Source organism: Salminus brasiliensis, chromosome 16 (genome assembly GCF_030463535.1).
Source record: "Salminus brasiliensis chromosome 16, fSalBra1.hap2, whole genome shotgun sequence".
Lineage (NCBI taxonomy): Eukaryota > Metazoa > Chordata > Actinopteri > Characiformes > Bryconidae > Salminus > Salminus brasiliensis.
In genome coordinates, this window is record NC_132893.1 from 5,270,500 (window position 1) to 5,289,716 (window position 19,217).

General features: G+C 40.8%; 1 protein-coding gene across 4 annotated transcripts; it reads left to right on the top strand.

The window, feature by feature from the left end:
* rsf1b.1 (remodeling and spacing factor 1b, tandem duplicate 1) lies at nt 1–16,046 on the top strand. Of its 4 annotated transcripts, none has more exons than XM_072658583.1 (17): nt 1–161; nt 3,017–3,108; nt 3,550–3,642; nt 4,953–5,158; nt 5,454–5,596; nt 6,280–8,825; nt 8,956–9,237; nt 9,336–9,440; nt 9,533–9,612; nt 9,750–9,804; nt 9,914–10,029; nt 10,109–10,176; nt 10,322–10,532; nt 10,655–10,887; nt 11,589–11,768; nt 11,917–12,589; nt 12,804–16,046. In XM_072658583.1, exons 1-17 carry the CDS (start codon nt 8–10, stop codon nt 12,814–12,816), a joined length of 5,250 nt encoding a protein of 1,749 aa, XP_072514684.1. In that variant the 5' UTR covers nt 1–7; the 3' UTR covers nt 12,817–16,046. The 4 variants fall into 4 exon arrangements, with proteins under 4 accessions (XP_072514684.1, XP_072514686.1, XP_072514687.1 ...); XM_072658585.1 differs by having other exon boundaries at nt 12,807–16,046; XM_072658586.1 differs by having other exon boundaries at nt 10,658–10,887.
* The last annotated feature ends 3,171 nt before the right edge of the window (nt 16,047–19,217 follow it).

The following is a 19,217-nucleotide window of genomic DNA, read 5'->3' on the forward strand; positions in this document are numbered from 1 at the left end:
CGTAGACATGGCTGCCTCGGCGGCAGCGGCGGGTTCTTCCCCCGGGTTGTGCCCCAGCTTCGCCGTGATCTGCTCCTTTCTAGAGCGCTACGGAGCTCTGCTGGATCTACCGGAGCTTACGTTCCCCCAGCTGGAGCGATATCTGGAGGAAACGACGGCAGGTGGGAGATTTTTCCCGAGGAAAGGCGCGATGTGGGAGGGAAGCTCTCTCCACACCTCCATTGCCGGAGCGCTGGCTGGCGGTTGTGTTATTGTGTGCTCCGGCGCGCTCCTGGTCGACACACGCGCGCGCGTCTGCTGGCTTTCCGGTGCTCCCGGGGCGGTTAAAGCCGCTGTAGTTTAGGAGAGGTTTGGTTTGAGACGCTGCTGTGCGGCGGGGAGGGTTTAAACACCTCCGCGGTGTGAGGGAAGCAGCCGTGCGGTCGTGCTGCTGCTGCTGCTGCTGCTGCTGCTGCTGCTGTTGTGTTATTGTGTGCCTCCGGACGCCTGAACTCGACACAAACAGTCGTTTTACTCCCCCAGAAGCCGCATAACGGCTCAAAACTTGAGGCTGTCGTAGTTTTCTAGTCCTGCTAACTTCGGTTTGCCCTTAAAACGCCGTCTCTGCCTGCAAATTCGTGCTTTGTGCGACGAGGGTTGGAGGTTTATCCCGGGTCTGGCTTTATCTGCCCAGAAAGAGGAGGAAAACGGCAGCGTTTCAGGGCTCGGTGCTACGGGAAAGGCTAGCCCGTCCCCGAACCTGTCGTTTTAAGCTAGCCAGCGTCGTGGGTTTTGAGCAAACCGAGCTCGGAGTGCCCCCAGACCGAATCGCGCAGGGTTTATTTTCAGTTGAATAATAATTTGGCAGTGGAGCGGCTCTCGCTAACAGCCCCGCGCATGCGCAGTGCGCGCAAACTTCTCCGGACGAGAGCGCCTACTTAGCCCAGGAGGCTAGCGGTCTGCTGTGCCCCTGTATCGTATGCATGCATGTATGCATGTTCCTTTCTGAAGCTTTAATTAGGTCCAATTAGGTTAATTTAAGCTGTTTACTGTTTAATTACCTTTCCAAGTCTGTGCAAGTGAAAGGCTGAGACCGGAGAAGCCAAAGAGCTGCTAGCCTTGCTGATGCTAGCCACCACAGTTCATTATTCCCCAGTTCAGCAGCACGAGCTAATTGGACTGACTGATGGAGATCACAGCAGGAGGGCAGATAAACTACACAAACTGCACAATATGTAGTAAAGTAAAGATAACAGCAATAAAACAAACGTTTTGGGAAATTATAAAGGGGTATTTGATACTTTTTATAGTTTTTATAGTTAAAAAAAACCCTTCCAGAATTGTTTCTGCACTATTTCTTTTCAATAAGGATGATCTATAAATGATGGCATATAAATATCACAGTACTTTTGACAATACACAGTCTGGGTTCATTTTTATTTGTTTTTGCAAGCTTAATTTAACCCTGTTTTGCAATGTAGCTGAGCTGATGCACAAAATATGGTAAAATATAGAACTGAGTAATGAGAATATGTATACATTATAAAAGCATGTTAAATGTATAATTCAATGTAATTTTTTCATTTAAATAAGCCATAAATATTCATTTAAAATGTGTGTAAGATCTGTATATATGATACTGAAGCCTAATCATTATTAAAATATAAAAGTTGGGACTAAATTTAGTTTAGAAATTTAGTAGAAACGTAACATTTCTGCACAAGTGCAATTAAATGAGTAAAAATATAGATATTTCAGCACCCAGCACCCCCCCCTCCCTTAATAAATAAAAATCAGTTGAAAAAATTGGTCAAATGTTAATACTTATTATTATTATTATTATTATTTTTTTTTTTTTTTTTTTTTTGTAGATTAGATTAGTGTGATTTTATTTTTTGTAGATTAGATTAGTGTGATTTTTTTTTTTGTTTTTGTTTTTTTTGTTTTAAACAAGTATTTGTCAAAATTGTCAGAATATAGATTAGTAGTGGGCAATATGAATGTTTTATCGTATTGAGATTAATTTCATTATGGTAATACAGAATAGTGATTGATTTATTTGTTATTTATGTATTTATTGTTTGGGGGAGAATATTGTGGATATCGCCAGCATTCCCAGAATGCTGACCAACTGCATGTATGATCACAAGTAATTAAATGAAATTTACTGTACTAGTTATTGGATAGTATTTGGATACAGCTTGTGCATTTTATTTGACTGTCAAAATATTGCCACTAAACGCAGTGTTAAATTTATTGTGCATAAATATTTTTGCCATATTGCCCAGCCCTGATGCCGGTAATATTGTGCATCTCTAAAAAACGCAAATATATATATATATAATTTTTTTTAATTTATTTTTTTTAATTTTTTTTTTTTTTTTAATCATTACAGTTTTACCGTGATCTGTTTGTAATTTATTATGGTGAATACATTGTTATTCATAAACATTTACTTAACTTCGAAACTAGGGCTACATCTACCTGGATTAGCATTCTGTGTTTATTTCTGTATAATTATAACAAATGCAGTACAGCAATAAGCTGCGAATATATTTGGATTCAGCTTTGCAGCCTGTTCTGGAGTTTAGTAAACACATGATCAGATATCGGTCTATAATTCAGATCTAATTATCAATTCAATGCTGATCATTAAAAATGTAACTATCTGCATGTGATCACTTAGTGCTTCAATAAAACTCGAGTTCTGCTTGTTGTCTGAAGGTTTTTTTCTTCTTCTTTTTTTAGTGGTGTAGTCATTTAAAAAAAAATTGTTCATTTAAGCCTTTGCATAGTTTATAATCAATATTTAATTATTTAATGTAATTTGTGGTACATTAAATATTTATTTTAGTTTGAACCAATTAACAATTTTTACAGTGTAAAAAAAACAGCTAATGGTCAAACTGAATCTTTTTTTGATCTTTACTGTGAATTACACCAAACTAAGCTAACATGTGGCTGAATAAAAGACTGTCTGTTGATATTTCGGTCAGCTGAGCTCTCCTGAAACTCTTGTATCTCTTTTATGTTGCAGTGCCGAAGCTCTTGGTGGACCTCCATGTGAAGTTATTGAGGAAAATTGGCAAGTCTGTTTCTGCCGACCGATGGGAGAAGTACCTCGTGAAGGTAGGTGTATTGGTATTGCTGTCATGAATAAATGACGTTACATTAGTGACCTGCTTTTTGAAGGTGCTGCTTCACCTGATTCAGTTTCAGAATGCTAGTCTGAAGCCAGGGTTATACACACAGTACACACTACACTGCAATGTTGGAAACCTATGTGCTTTAAATGGTCCTCTAAATGGTAATGCCTTAGAAGAACCACATTTAGTTCCATGAAGGGCCATGTTTGCAATTGTCCCTTGTTATAAAGCTTATTTTGTAATTGTAACCTCCTTCACACTCGCACATCTCTATTTTAAACATGGTTTATTATGAAATCAAATATTTGCAAATTCACATCAAGTGAAGGTTCTTTAGACATTTTAAAAGGTTCTTCTCTCTCACTCAGTGTTGTGTAAAATGCACATTATAAATAATGACCACTTCCTTGCGTTATTAACACAGATATGTCAGGAGTTCAATACCACCTGGGCATGGGAGCTGGAAAAGAAGGGCTATCTGGAGATGCCCTTGGAGTTCAAGACAGGAATTCTCAAGGTGAGTAGAAGCCCTTGCCGTCAGTCCTTTACGAGAGCATTGCCATTCATACATGTGCTGCAGTGAATAAAGGTGGTTGTTGTGGCAAAAACTTTTTTATTGCGATGCTTGAAGACAGTGGAGTGAGATGGTGGGATCCTTAACCCAGCATTGGTATTGGGCTGAAATCAGTAGAAAATGCTGGGTTGGATAGTAGGAGCGAAAAAGAATGAGTCGCATCCGATTCTGTAGCAAATCTGGCCAGATATGGCGCAGGATGGCTTGTGGTGAGGCAAAGTTGATCACATGATCTTGTCATGTAGTGACAGTAGTCAAATAGTTTAACATGGAGCAAGGAGGAATGGACATTTAAGTTGTTAGTATCTCTGGTGTTTGCCAGGTTAGCCCCCCCCCAATTTGTGCAGTCACCCACTGCTGTTTGTGTTCAAGGTAGGTTAAAAGTGAGTTGGGAATGATATAGTTACAGTTAGTATATTGTTAGTATAGTTATAGTTAATGACCTAGTTAGTAATATCTTCCTCTGTAGGTGTTCCAGATGTTAATTGGTAGTAAAAGAAAAATAATTGTTTTAGAAGATCTTAATCCACAATTTCCTTATGGTACAATGAGTGATGAAAAAATACAGATTTCATGCAGAATTTCTGCATGATCAGTTCCCAAAGTCTGTGTTAAATCATATGGAAAATCCTAATGTATTTTCCTTCTGTACTGTGGCATGTTTACGAGGGAAACATGCTCTTCTGGTTGGTCTCTGAGCTATATATATATATATATATATATATAAATATATGTACATACAATTTTATAAATATATATAAATTAATTATTATTAATAATAATTAAGTAATTGTTAATAATTAATTATTTATATATTGTATGTGTGTGTGTGTGTGTACACACATACACAAACACATCTGTATTTGTTCACTGGTGCTTGTCTATCAGATGAATATTCAGCAGAAGTGGCAAATCTAGGACTAGAAAGTAAAACTTCACCCCATAATTTTGTTCCAACTGCCTAAATGGGTGGGTTTTTACCTTCTGGTCCTTTGGCATACAAATCCTATTATTTATTGTTATAAATGATTGTGAGTATTATTATTATTATTATTATTTTTTTTTTTAAATTATTTTTTCATTTCGTTATGTCGTACGATACATTGACAGTCAGTGTAATAATTTCAAATGGCAACTGGTAAACTGCCAGTAGTCGTTGTATTTTACTGTACTGAAGTATGTATAAATAAATAACTAAATAAGTAGCCTGTTGGTTAGGCTGTAACAGTGCCTTTTGCCGTTTATTTGTCCAGTATCTGTGCGAATGCCAGTTCGATGACAATGTCAAGTTCAAGACCGCCATCAATGAAGAAGATCCTGATAAAATGCGCCTGCAGCCTATTGGCAGGGACAAAGACGGCCTCATGTATTGGTTCCAGCTTGACCAGGATCACAACGTGAGGGTCTATGTGGAGGAGCAGGATGATCTAGATGGTTCGTCCTGGAAATGCATTGTCAAGTAAGTGTGTGGCTTCTGCATTGGATAAATAACATGACTAAAGGGACACTCTTTGAGTTGATTAACCCTTGGACCTGTATGGAACTACTCATGTTGGGGTGGCAGTTTACTTTAATCTCTATGCTATTTCTGTATGGGTTTTATTATTTCAGGTGATTACACAGTGGGAATGTGCATGACAGCAGGCCCACTCTGTTATGTGTTAAGTGTTGGTCAACTGAGTAATAAGTGGTAGGCTGTATTTGGTCCATTTTTTAATGGTAATGAAGCTGTATTTGCTCATGGGTTTTTGCAGGAATAGAGATGATTTGGCCCAGATGCTTGGACTACTGAAGACTCAGATTGATCCTGCACTGTTGGTCAAGAAGGATCAGGAGGAAGGGTCATCTAGTAACAGCCCAAGCCCAGAGGATGAAGAGAACAAGAAGAAAGATGATGGTAATGTGTAGTGAAGCTATTGATTTCGCACAAATAGGCCAGTAGACAATGGTTTGGAAAATGTTTGCAATCTACCATCAGTTATGAATCATACTGCCTGTACTAGTTTGATTGGTTGCATTGATTTAATTTAATGTACACTACAAGTCCAGATTTTTATGGACACCCCTTCCAATGAATGCATTAATCTGCTTTAAGTTGCAGCCATTCCTGACACAAATGTGCAAATGCACGCAACACAGCTTGTCTAGTCCCTGTAGAGAAATATTGGCAATAGAAAAGCTCTCTCTCAGATAAACATAAACCCATTGGCACCATGCCCTAATGCCAAGCATAGGCTAGAGGGGCATAAAGCCCCCCCACACACACATTGAGCAGTGGAACTGTGTTCCCTGTAATGGTGGTGCTCCATCCAATACTTTTGGGATGAGGTGGGGTGGTGATCGTTCAACATTCTGAACTCACCAATGACCTATTTTCTCATTGCTAAATACAATCAGATCCTCACAGCAATGCTCCAAAATCTATTAGAAAGCCCCCCCCCTCTTTTTATTTTATTTTATGTTAATGGAAAAAAAGGATACTCTTGATTTTGGAAAAAACAATACATGAGCAGATGTCCAATACTTTTGTCGATATAATGTACTGTCATATCATGATAGTTTTATATTTAAATCTTTTAGGAGAGGTCAAGAAAGAAAGTGATTTGGAAGAAGCAAAGTCAAAAGACATGTGTCCTGTCTCTCCCAAAACTGAGAAAGAGGACAAACAATTGCAAGATGCTAATCGGAAGCAAGAAACTACACAGAAAAAAGAGAAAGAAAACTTGAAAGAAGAGGTCAAGAATCAATCTGACAAGCCACCTGGAGGTGATGGAACCATCATCCAAACAATCAAAGAGGAGCCCATGGAGGAAGAGCAAAAAAGCTCGTCAGACTTGCCACCAGAAAAAAGCTGTGCTCCGCTGCCTGCAGAACAAACAGAGGAGTTGCAGAAGAAGTCTTCAGAGGACGTACAGCGAGCAATAAAAAATGACCAACAAGCCAAAATCCCCTTGAAAAAGAGAGAGATGAAGCGGAGTGAGGACTTTGACACCGCAAAATGTGGAAGTGGTGGCAGCAGCATCATTGTGCGTAATCCAGCCGTCTGTACGGTAAAAGAAACACAGGCAGCCAGTGAGGAGAATGGGGTACACAGTGACAAGCTGAACGGAGATATCTCCCCTGCGGTAGTGATTGAGAGTGAAATTCAGAAAAGCTCAGAAGTAAAGCAAAAAGAAAAAATGCAAACAGATTCTGAAGATCAGCAAGAGGATGCTGGTGTGAAGGAAGCAAAGAATCAGCTGCCGGAAACGAGAAAAACAGAGGAACCGGACAAAGACAAAGAAAAGCAACAGACAGAAGAGGCTAAGAAGAAAGATGAGACCCAAACTAATGTGGAAGAATCCATGGAAGTTGACAAACCTGAGGAATTCAGTTCTAGGAGGGAAATCACAGCCACGAAAGGTGATCGGGAAACACAGCCAAAACAAGAAGCAGCTGCTCAGTCAACTGAAAAGTCGTCCAAACCTGTAGAGCTTTCAGCAGATATGGAAAGTACTTCTCAAACAACGCCGAAAACCTCCCCGCAGTCTAGTCTAGATGTTGCAACAGAATCTTCAGAACCTTCTAAAGAGATAAAACCTGGGGGATCTAGTGCAGTGGAGACCATCGACCAATCTGAACCTGAAATTAATAGACCAGTTGCCTTAAACAAGAGCCTACCATGTTCTAAAGAAGTGGAAGACAAAGGAGAGACAAAAGACCAAGAAATGAAAGATCTGTCAGACCATACCAATGAAAAAAATCCTCCAGTGCTGAAAGAAAAAGCAGCCTCTTCTAAAGAGCTGAGCAAATCACCTGCTCCCATGGAGACTGAGACACCTACATCTTTGGAGAAGTCCCAAGCCTCTCCAAAGAAGGAGTGTTCTGCTCATGAAGAGAGTGAAAAATCCATTGCTGTTAATGAGGCAGAGAAAGGGCCTCAGAGAAGTGAACTCTCTGCCTGTGACGGTACCTCAATAAAAGATCACAAAAAGTCTAAACCGAACGAGCTTCCTGATGAGAATAAACTCCCAGTCATTAAGGAAAAGGAAGAGTCTGGGGCTTTAACGGAGGAGAACAAGGCAGTGCCTGAAGGTACAGACATTTCTAAGGAGAAGGAGAAACCACCTTCTCCAAAGCAAAATGACAAATCTGCTTCTGAGTCCATAGACAGTGAACCTTTAAAATCAGATATTGATAGGATAACAGATCATGACTCCAAAGAAACTGGTTTGTCGGCTACTGGGAAAGATTCAACAGTAGAACAGGATGTCCAGAAAAAGGCAGAGTGTTCTCCCTTACCTCAAGAATCTAAAGTCGAGCCTCATAAAGAAGATGGACATAAAAACGAACAAATGGAGGTTACTTCAGAGGACTCCAGAGTTGAAGAAGCACCCCCAACCAGTGAAGAGATCACAAAACAGAAGATTGGAGATTCAGGAATCCAAAAGGAAAAGAAAGGAGAAGAAAGTGGTGGTGAAGGAAAAGGTCCTTCATCTGATGTCACTTCAGGAGAGCACGATGCTGGATCTCAGATAGAGGCTTGCAAGAAGCAGGGTGAGCAGGACACGTCTGTGGAGAAGCAGGACACGTCTGTGGAGAAGCAGGACCAGTCCCCGGAAGAGGGCAAGGCTCCAGAAGAAAGCAAGGGTTCTAAGGATGAATCCAAAATGGATGAATCCAAAATGGATAAAAGTTTGATGGAAGAAAAGAAAGAGGGCAAAGAGAAAGGGGTTTCTGAAGAGACGGGCACCGCTGGTGTGGTTCTGGAAGAAAAAAAGCCAGAGGCAGACAAAAAGGAGCTAAAGGCAAATAAGGAGAAGTCAGATAATGTACCACAGGATGGAATTCGCCTCAAAATCAAAGTCCCAGCTCATAGGCGGAAGGCAGAGCTGCAAAAAGAAGAAGGTAAGGGAGACTCGGAGTCGGAAGCCAGTGAAGGAAGGTGCCTAAGGCGCTCACCAAGAATATGCAGACCCACGGCCAAAGCAGTGGAGATCCAAGATCGTAAGGTTGAGAAGAAGCAGGTCACCTCCTTGGCGGAGAAGGACAAGGAGGAAAATGAGGAAAAAGAGGAAGAGGAAAACACAGTGCAAAAGAAACCAAGGGAGAAGAAAGTTGAGCCAGAAGGTCAAACTAAGCCAAAGGTATGTCTGAGTACTGTGTGTTTGTCTGTTGCACCATTTGATTTTAGTGGTTATCAAGTAGGGTTGGTCACTATTAGACGTAATAGACTATTACACAGGATCACATTCTCAACCTTAACCCTTAAAACAGGGGAGACGGCGAAGGAGGACACGTTGGTCCAACACCCGAACGCGGCGTAAAAAGAAAGGTTCGGAGGAAGATGACAACAATGACGATGAGGAGAGTTCGAGCGAGGAAGAGGAATCGGAGGAAGATGACAGTGACGAGGATTACAAGGTGGAGAAAACCAGAAAGAGGAGGAGGAACTGCAATAGAGTGAGGAACTCTGATTCTTCTACCTCCTGTTCAGAGGATGACCTTCCCAATGATGACCCCTGCAAACACTGTGGCCTACCTAACCATCCTGAGCTGGTGTGTTACAAACATAGCCGTTTTTTCATTTTTTAAAAATAAATATGTATTATGATGTTGGGAGCAGCTAACCTGAACTCATCTTTCAATCCCAATAGATTCTCCTTTGTGACTCGTGTGACAGTGGCTATCATACAGCTTGTCTCCGTCCTCCTCTTATGATCATCCCAGATGGCGAATGGTTCTGTCCACCTTGCCAGCATGTACGTAATATGCTAGATGTATCTAAATTATTCTTTTGCCATATGGCTGTCCTTCAGGAGTTGTAGCCTAAATATTATGGTCTTTCTTGCAGAAATTGCTTTGTGACAAGCTGGAAGAACAGTTGCAGAATCTAGATGCTGCGCTTAAGAAGAAGGAGCGTGCGGAGAGGAGGTAATGTGCACCTAGGTCTGGAAAATGTAGACGAGGAGTATTGCTAGACTGTTGGTGCTTGGCCCTTGGCATTTGGCTTTTACCTGATTTGTTTCTGAAAGTAACCTGAGAAGTTACATTTGTTTCATGTCCCCCAGGAAAGAGCGTCTGGTTTATGTTGGGATCAGCGTTGAGAACATAATCACACCTTCCGTAAGCCCTGAATATGAATATTATTGATTGATATCAAAATAGAGAGATGTTTGTTTTATAGTTCTGAGGATCCTTAAAACTATATAAAGAAACGCATATTTTTCGAAAGGTTGAAATGGAAGAAGAAAAAGAAGAGGAGGTGGTGGTGAAGGAGAAGAAGGAGGTCAAGAAAGGCAAGTCCTGGGGTCGAAGATCTACAAGAGCGAAGAAATACATAAGCTACAGGTATGATTTGCTCAGTTCTTGATACTTTACTTGTGCTTCTCAGGAAGCCATTCATGTGACCTCTTTTCATTTGCACTAGGTTTGATGAGTTTGATGAAGCAATTGAGGAAGCAATCGAAGAAGATATCAAAGAAGCTGAGGGAGGAGGTGAAGCAGTGTTCTGAAATCCTCTATTGTCATGATGTATTGGACAACACTGGCGTCAAAGCTAATGGGTTATTGGTGTCAAATTTGGGAAAGTGGTAGTTTTTGGATGAAGTAACTCATCAGTAACTGTCGCTTCTGCCTGCAGGAGCGGGTCGGGGAAAGGACATGGCCAATATCACAGGCCACCGAGGAAAGGACATGTCCACCATTCTACAGGAAGAAGGAAAGGAGAATGGGCGGCCTCAGCGGCCCAGCGCTGTTCAGAGAAGGAAAAAGAGGCGGCGCCTCAATGACCTGGACAGCGACAGCACTGTGGAGGAGGAAGAGAGTGAGGAAGAGTTTCGTCTCAGTGACAGGTACAGTGGGTGGCGATCCAGACATGCCTAGAATAAATTTCTCTTGACCAAAATACAAATCTCAAGGTGTTTTTGCTTGCACACAGTGCTTGTATCACAAGTTTCTAAATGTAACCCTGCAGCAGTGAGGAGGAATTTGTGGCGTCTGATAATGACGCTGAGACCGAGGCAGAGGCCCAGTCGTTCGATGACAGTGACTTTGGCAGTGATGGCCGTGGCCCATCCAAACGCACGTCTTCCAAGCGGGCGGCCACTAGGCGCCGGAGCACTCGGCCTCGCAGGAGACGCAGACCCAGAGGTTATTCAGATGACGAGGAGCTTGAGGAGACTGATGAAGAGGAGGAGGAAGAAATGGGTAGGTGTTTGTAAAGGCAATACTGTAATGAAGCATTTCAGTGACTGTATTTGATCTTGGACGTTTTGGGCCTGTTTACACTTGGAATTGACGCATGTTTTGTTTCTGGATAGTATCTGGATGTACTTTGGAGATGCATTTAAATGTGTACACATTACGGTCAGTGAGGTCAGATGAGCTCTGATATTACTTTCCGCATAAGAGCAACATCAGCAACACGTACATCTCTATAAGAAAATGTGACTATTTAAACCACAAGGAAACACACACTGTAATACTGCCTTCATCTAATTGTAAGTTGTATTAAAGTTTTGTTAACGTTTTTCCACCTGTTTAATGGAATCCGATCACAGAAAACACTTTCCATTTACACTTGTGTTTAATATGGATGAGATCCGTCTTTGGCCATCTCCAAGTGTGTTTTGAGTGATCCGATCGTAATCCGATCACATTGGGGTGTCTTTGAAAAGTGAATAGAATTTTTTTTTTTTTTTTTAGCTGTGCCATATGTTTGGCCTATTTCTCCGACATTCGTTTGTGTAGCTGGAATTTTGGGCATTTTCAGTTAATTGGCAGTTTGAGTTTAAAACATAATTTGGGACACACATACTTATATATTTGTGAGAATGTGAGAAGACATTTTAAAAGTTTTCAAAAACTTGTTTCTGACGGATGTCGTAATGTGTTTTATGCCTATGTAGTGACCGAAGGATCAAGTGAATTCAGTGACAGCGATCTGGACATGCGCAGGCGCCGCTCCCACCGGAGTCGGAAGAAGCAGGTTAATTACCGCGAGACCTCTGACTCCGACGGCTCCCAGGCAAGCAAAAACAAGGACAAGCCGAAGAGCCATAGGCGTTTGTCCAGCTCGGAGAGTGAGGGTTGGTTCCATGTTTTTTCTGCCTTTCAGAACCTCAAACAATCTCAACAAATAGGCACCTGGAGTACATTGTTATTCTAAGGAAATTCCTCTGCTGACTTCTGTTTGTATAAAACAAGAACGTTTTGTTGTGTGTTGTAATTCCGCAGCGAGTTTCCACTCTGCGGATTCTGACGAAGAAGACCGGAAGAGTAAGAAGCGGAAGGCTGACTCGTCGGATGAGGAGTCCCGCAAGCGCAGCCGGCGTCTGTCGCTCAAGCGCAGGAGAGAGTCAGAGGACGACGACGACGATGACGATTCGGATGATTCGGAAGAAGAGGACCGTCCAGTCCGCAAACGAGTGAACCGCATCGATTCGGACGACACGGATGAAGAGGAGGAAGAGGAACCGGAGAAGGAGGACAAGGAGAAGAAGAAGCAGGGGAAGGATGATGAAGAGGAGAAGGAGGAGGAGGAGGAGAAGAAGAAGGAGGAGGACAAGGAGGAAGAGAAGAAGACGACGCCCACAGACAAGGAGGCTGAGGATGTCCTGGCGAAGGGAGTTGGCTCCCTTGACTACAACCTGGTGGAGCTTCCTCCCACTAACGGACAGAGCCCCATGAAAAGCCTGGAGGGGCTTATCCCACGACCTGCTGCGGGCACGGGGAACTCTGCTCTCGCAGGTCATGTGGGCTTAAAAAACAGCAGTGCGCCACCACCACCACCCGTAGCCATGGCTGCCAATGGCCTGGTTTCCCAGGAGATGGCGCCACAGGACGAAGACGAGGATGACCTGTTGGGGGTCACAGACCTTGTAGACTATGTCTGCAACAGTGAACAGTTGTAAGACATGGCATACTTTATTTTTGTCTTATTTGCAGTTTTTCTAAGTCTTCTGTTTCTCCACCTTCCCCACCCTGACCCATCACTCCTTTCCAATTCTTATTGTTTTTATGGGCTTTGCGTCATTGCCATATTACACACACACACACACACGCACACACACACTTTCACCTGGACAGTTTTGAGCTTGACAGAGTTGTGTTCTGTGTGCCAGCAGGAAAGACTGAAGATGATTCTGGGGATGGAGTAGGCAGGGCAACTAGAGCATAGTCTCCGGTTTGCCCCTCTATTCGCGACGGTCCGAGCTGCTGTGGGAAGGTCATCAGCTTGGCAGAGGCTGGTGGGAACCAGGTTTGCATTAGTCACTCCCCAGCAGGAGCAGCACCTGAACAAAACGATGTAAATAAATTCAAGAAACGAAGGTGTAGTTGGTTGGTGGGGCGTCAGGAGACTGCTCTGGCCGTTTTTATTTTTTAAAATCCTCATGAGAGCAAAGTAAGTCACCAAGTCTTTGGCAAATGTAGAAAACAACCTCTCCAACCTCTCTTTTACACTAATTGTGTAGCCATTCCTTGTCGGCAAAGCAGAAACCTCATGTAGAGACATTATGTTTTCATTGTTTGTTAAATACACAAGTATTGTTCTTTTCCACTGTTTTTGCTGGGAAAACAAGGTCAGAAATGCATTCCAGTCAAAAGTCTGGACACGGTTGCCTGCTTTTCTAAAACATTCATCTATTTTATAGGGGGGTTTTTTTGTTTGTTTTTTGTTTTTTTCCTCCACCCCAAGATACAATTATGTATTATTGTTCTATGCGTTTGCCCATTCGCCTCCTCAGTTGGTGTGGAATATGCTCTCGAACGTCTTGGAGCACTGATTGGTTTGAACTTTCTAGTTGCATTTAGTTGAAAACATATAAGCTTGCTTTTGTTATACTATTTATTGTTGAAATTGATTTTTTTTATTATGATTTTTATTATTAATTGCAACTCAATCATTCACATGCTTCCTTCACAAGAGCAACAGCCGTTGAGTGTGGGTTCATGCAATTCTGAATAAAAAAGAATTATGTGGAAAAGCTAACATTTCATTAGAGGAATCCAGATGTTGCTACCAAATGGGTCTTGTGTAGAAATGGTCATTTTTAAAAAATAAACAATAAATGCTCCCTTAAAACTGATAAAATGAAAAAGTAAAAAAAAAAATCCTTTATAACGAATCGTGCTGTTTTATAGCCCGCCTTGACCGTTTTTACAACTAGAAGTCCTAATGTTTGTTTGCATTTTCATAGAATTGAAAAGGTTGTCCAAAATCAAACACTATTATCACGGCAGCTTGAGTGCATCAAAGGCCAAACTGAAAATGTGTCATTTGTGATGTTCTTGTATGTGATCCATGTATATGTGTAAAACGTAGATTTCAACATTTATTTGTTTAGGATGAACCTCACAGTAATAATAATAATAATGATAATGATACATTATTAAATAGTTACATTTCTCTGAAGGATTGGTATGATTTGTCCCTGCCTGGGGAAATTCTCATACATTATCTGTGGATTTCATGCAAGTCATTTCATCTCAGTTTTTCATACAAGTATTTAATAAAAGGGATTTTTCACTTTTTTTTTCCTCTCTCTCCACAAGACCCATCATGCCAATCTTTTCTTTTTCCATTGTATCTTCCAGCATTATGTATTGTCATTGTAACCTGTTGTTTTCTCTATAAATAGACAATTACTATTTTTCTTTCTGAGCAATATATTTTTCTTGCTAGTGAAATATACATGAAGATTTTTGCTGTCCACCAGTCAGTCCATCACCAGTGAACTGTTCTGATTCTTTACCAGTGTTTTTTCGGAAGGGCAGAAATTCCCCTTTGCTGTGGTATTAAACGTGTGTAACACTATATAGACTACCTTGCAATCAACGCCTTCCTCTTATTCAGCACAGAACTTGCAAGATTCTATCCAAACAGCTCAATAACGGACGCTGGTTCGGGAGGACCGTTTTGCAGTACCGGTGGGTGGAGCCGTACGACGGTGGAGGAGGGCAGACAACTTGGGAGGAAAGCAACGTAATATACGGAATTTATCTTTGCGTGTACTATATCTGTAGTTTTTTGCTGTAACATAGTTAGAAGCATTTTTAAATCATTCAAACGATATATATTTAGCAGTCCTTTCTGATTGCAAATGTTTATATTTCTTTTTTTCCTTTTCTTTCTTTTTTTTTTTTTTTTTGTAGTAGGTTGTGGCACTGGCACAACTTTTGTACAATTTTAAAGTGTCTAAAGTGAGTTCTGGCATGTTTGTTGTGTCTGTCAAGATTAGATGCGTTTTCTAAAGAGATGTGTGCTACCAAACTGGATTCAACTGGATCCAGAGGTCATTTGTGTGGCTCGGATTGGGGTATGATGAGTGATGTGATCTTGCTAACCCATGAATGTGTGTGTGTGTGTGTGTGTGTGCGTGCCTGCGTCTGCGTGTACACCTCTGGTAAGGATTGTTCCGTTCTTAATTTGCATTGCATTTTTCCACTGATGGCACGTGGTTTCACCTCTTGCTCGAACGTTGTACATATGTAACCTGTTCTCTGAGAGTATTGTGGCTGAAGCTCTCTGAGCTACACCAGCTGGGCTCAGAGGAGTAGTGGAGGTTGTGAAACAGCATTGACTGACTGAAAGCTGAGAGCTTTGTAAAATGTCTTGTAAAATAATGTTGAAGTTTGGCATGCACATCTCTCTCAATCTTTTTTTTGTTTGTTTTTTTGGGTGGGGGGGCGGGGCTGTACTTCATATTTATGGTGCTTGAAGGCTAGGCCATGGTGAATCAAAAAAAATGAAATAGAATCATTTAGGTTCAATTTCCTTTTTTTTTTTTTTTTTTTTTTTTTTTTTTTTCCCCCCTTTTCTCTTTTCTCTTTTAAACAACTGGTATGACTGTGGTCAAGCCATGTTTGCCACACGTTCCCTAAGCAAGGTGACACAAATGCCAGTGATGATCTCCCATTGTTTCTCAAAAGTATTTGGATGCTAAAGAAATCCTACATTTTTAGTCACACCTAAAAATGCACTTGTATTTACCATTTCCCTTTACGTTATAGGACCAGGCTGTCTTCATGAGATCAAAATGGTTTCCGGCTTATTTGCTTATTTGCAGCAGTATGAGCTGAAGTGAGTCACCGGCGTGGTTCAAGTCATGGATTCAGTTCACGATTGGGTGAAAAGGAGTTGGTGCCAATAAAAATTCAGAGTTCTTGATTGGGATGTAGTTGGAGGCCTGGATAGGTGTGTGCAGATGGAGTCTGGGTTGGGCATTAGCTTCTAGAGATGTCCTCTGTCTATGTTCTTCTCTCCAATGTGTTTTTTTTTCCCCTTTTTTTGTTAACTGTATTGTAATTTCTTTCATATAAATACAATCTTGTACATTTGTCATAATAAAAGGGTATTACACCTATATCTGTGACTGTTTTCCAAGGGTACTGGTCCTGAACCTACTTGTTTTTGGCAGCACTCTGAGGAGAAAGTACTAACAAACCCTGAGGCCTTTAGTCGGTTTCTTCAAACAGAGACTGGTGAAAGACCACCAGTGTTGTAGTTGCAGGTCTAGACGTTGGGTTATTTTTAGAGCTGTATTTACAGTTTAGCACCATGAATACTTTGCCTTGTTTGCACTGCTTTCTTCTTTTTCTTGGACGATGGGCAATATCTGTCTCAAACATCTAATAGAAAGTGTTCGTTTAACAGGTGAGCGTTGGTGGTGGTGGTGGTGGCTGCTCAGTGGTCAAAGGTTATTGACTGACTGCAAGGTTGTGGGTTGAATACCCCTTTAAGTTGCTACCTGAAACCTCTCTGCTCCACAGATGATGTGGCATGCTGAACCCTAGTCAAAGCTTTGCAGGCTGGGATATGCAGAAAGAACAGTTTTCATTGTCCTGTGTTAGTAGAGTGACCAAGACACTTAATGCTGTGTGTTTTTCCAGCTCTAGAACATCAGATACAGCTCTTGTAGCTTGGGAACCCCACATTGGATTGTGGGCCCTGCAGGTGGTGAGGCAGGTTTTGCTGTGTTCCTCCCAACCAGTTTCTTGTTACTTACTCAGTCCGTTGGGCCCGATGAGATTGGATTGAGAAACACTACGCATGGGTTCCCAATCCTGCTCCTAGAGATCGGTGAACCGGTAGCCCTAATGTAACGCCATGTTCAGCTTTTGAAGAGTCAAATTTGTTGGAACCAAACGCCAAAATGAACAGGTGTGGGGAATTCTGGTTCTGGAGGGCCATATTCCTGCGTGGTTTTGTGCCTTTTCATGCTAAAGCACACCTGGTTTAGTTGGAAAAACAGCTAATAGAGCTGGCCTCTCACTCTCGGTTTCCCCATCCATACTCTAGAACCCAGGTCTTTAAATCTGGAGCTTGAATACGGTTTCTAATCTGGGATTTTGTTCTTGCTGGGGTTAAGGGAAGGTTTAATGCAACTGATTGACCATGTCATGTCACACCTACCAAGGACTTAAAGTCCAAGATTAGACACTGGCTTTAAGGTCCGGATTTAAAGACCTCTGCTCCAGAACCATGATTGTTTTTTTTAGGATTTTGAGAACCTCTGGGGTGAGAATGTCTAATTGTAGGCCTGGAGGTCTAACACACTATTCAGGTGCCTCTCAGGGACTTTATTACCTAGATCATGTGTGTTAGAGCTAGGGTGGTGGTTGTTTTTGTTATTATACCAAAAGTTTTTTATTACAAATGCATTAGAATGATCAATATCATGGTCAAAAAATAAAACCACTACTGAATGTAACACCATGGGACAATTTCCCAGACCCCAGTTCAGCCTCAACCCAGATTGAAAATAATATTGGGGGTTATTCACTGTTGGTGTTGCAATTTAAGTTAAATTGATAAGCTCTTAGGAGTCAAGTCCCAGCAGAAAAACAGACAGTCAGACACTTTAACCACCAAACTGTTCAACCAGCATGACCAGCTTGACCAAGGGTTTGACCATGGCTTTGCCATGAGCGGCTGGAGTCTGAGCAAGCATAATTGATCGAGCTCTTTACCCTCATCACACTTAAGCAATGTTGACTGGCACAGGTGTCTGTTAGCTAAACCCTCCCCTTCCTAGTGTCAGGAGCTTTGCTACTGCTGGGGGGAGCCACAAATGGGTGGGTTAACTGGCAGTACCAAATTGGGAGAAAAATGAAGAAAATTGCTTAAAAAATGATTGAAAATAGCAAAGAGCTAAGCTGTTACAACCATGAGATACTTTATTAAGGAGTATAAAATATTATATTGAGACTGTGAGATAATATACTGAAGCCAAAAAAATACATATTAAGGCCATGAAATAATATACCATGAGATACTATATTGAGGCCAGGGTATATTATTATATCGTGGTCTTTAAAATATCTTGTGATTTTGATATATTAGATAATGGCCTCAGGAAATGATTTTGTAAACCCAATATAATTTCTCATGGCCTTTACATGTTATCTTGTGGCCTCAATATATTTTCTCATGACCTTAATGTTATTGTGTGATCTCAATATATTATCTCATAGCCATTACATGTTATTGTGTGGCCTCGATATATTGTTTCATAGTCTCCATATATTATCTCACAGCCTTAATATAGTATTTCCTGGCCTCAAAATATTATCTCATAGCTTTAATGTTATTGTGTGATCTCAATATATTATCTCATAGCCATTACATGTTATCTTGTTGCCTCAATATATTATCTTATGGCCTCTACATGTTATCTTGTGGCCTCAATATATATTCTCAAAGCCTTAACATGTTATCTTGTGGCCTCAGTATATTTTCTCATGACCTTAATATTATTGTGTGATCTCAATATATTTTCTCATGGCCTCTACATGTTATCTTGTGGCCTCAATATATATTCTCAAAGCCTTAACATGTTATCTTGTGGCCTCAGTATATTTTCTCATGACCTTAATATTATTGTGTGATCTCAATATATTTTCTCATGGCCTCTACATGTTATCTTGTGGTCTCAATATATTTTCTCAAAGCCTGCACATGTTATCTTGTGGCTTCAATATATTATCTCAAAGCCTGAACATGTTATCTTGTGAACTCAATATATTATTTCATAGCCCCCATACATTATCTCATAGCCTTAATATTGTATTTTGTGGCCTCAATATATTTTCTCATGACCTTAATGTTATTGTGTGATCTCAATATATTATCTCATACCCATTACATGTTATCTTGTGGCCTCAATATATTATCTCATAGCCATTACATGTTATCTTGTGGCCTCAATATATTTTCTCATGACCTTAATATTATTGTGTGATCTCAATATATTTTCTCATGGCCTCTACATGTTATCTTGTGGCCTCAAGATATATTCTCAAAGCCTTAACATGTTATCTTGTGGCCTCAATATATTTTCTCATGACCTTAATATTATTGTGTGATCTCAATATATTTTCTCATGGCCTCTACATGTTATCTTGTGGTCTCAATATATTTTCTCAAAGCCTGCACATGTTATCTTGTGGCTTCAATATATTATCTCAAAGCCTGAACATGTTATCTTGTGAACTCAATATATTATTTCATAGCCCCCATACATTATCTCATAGCC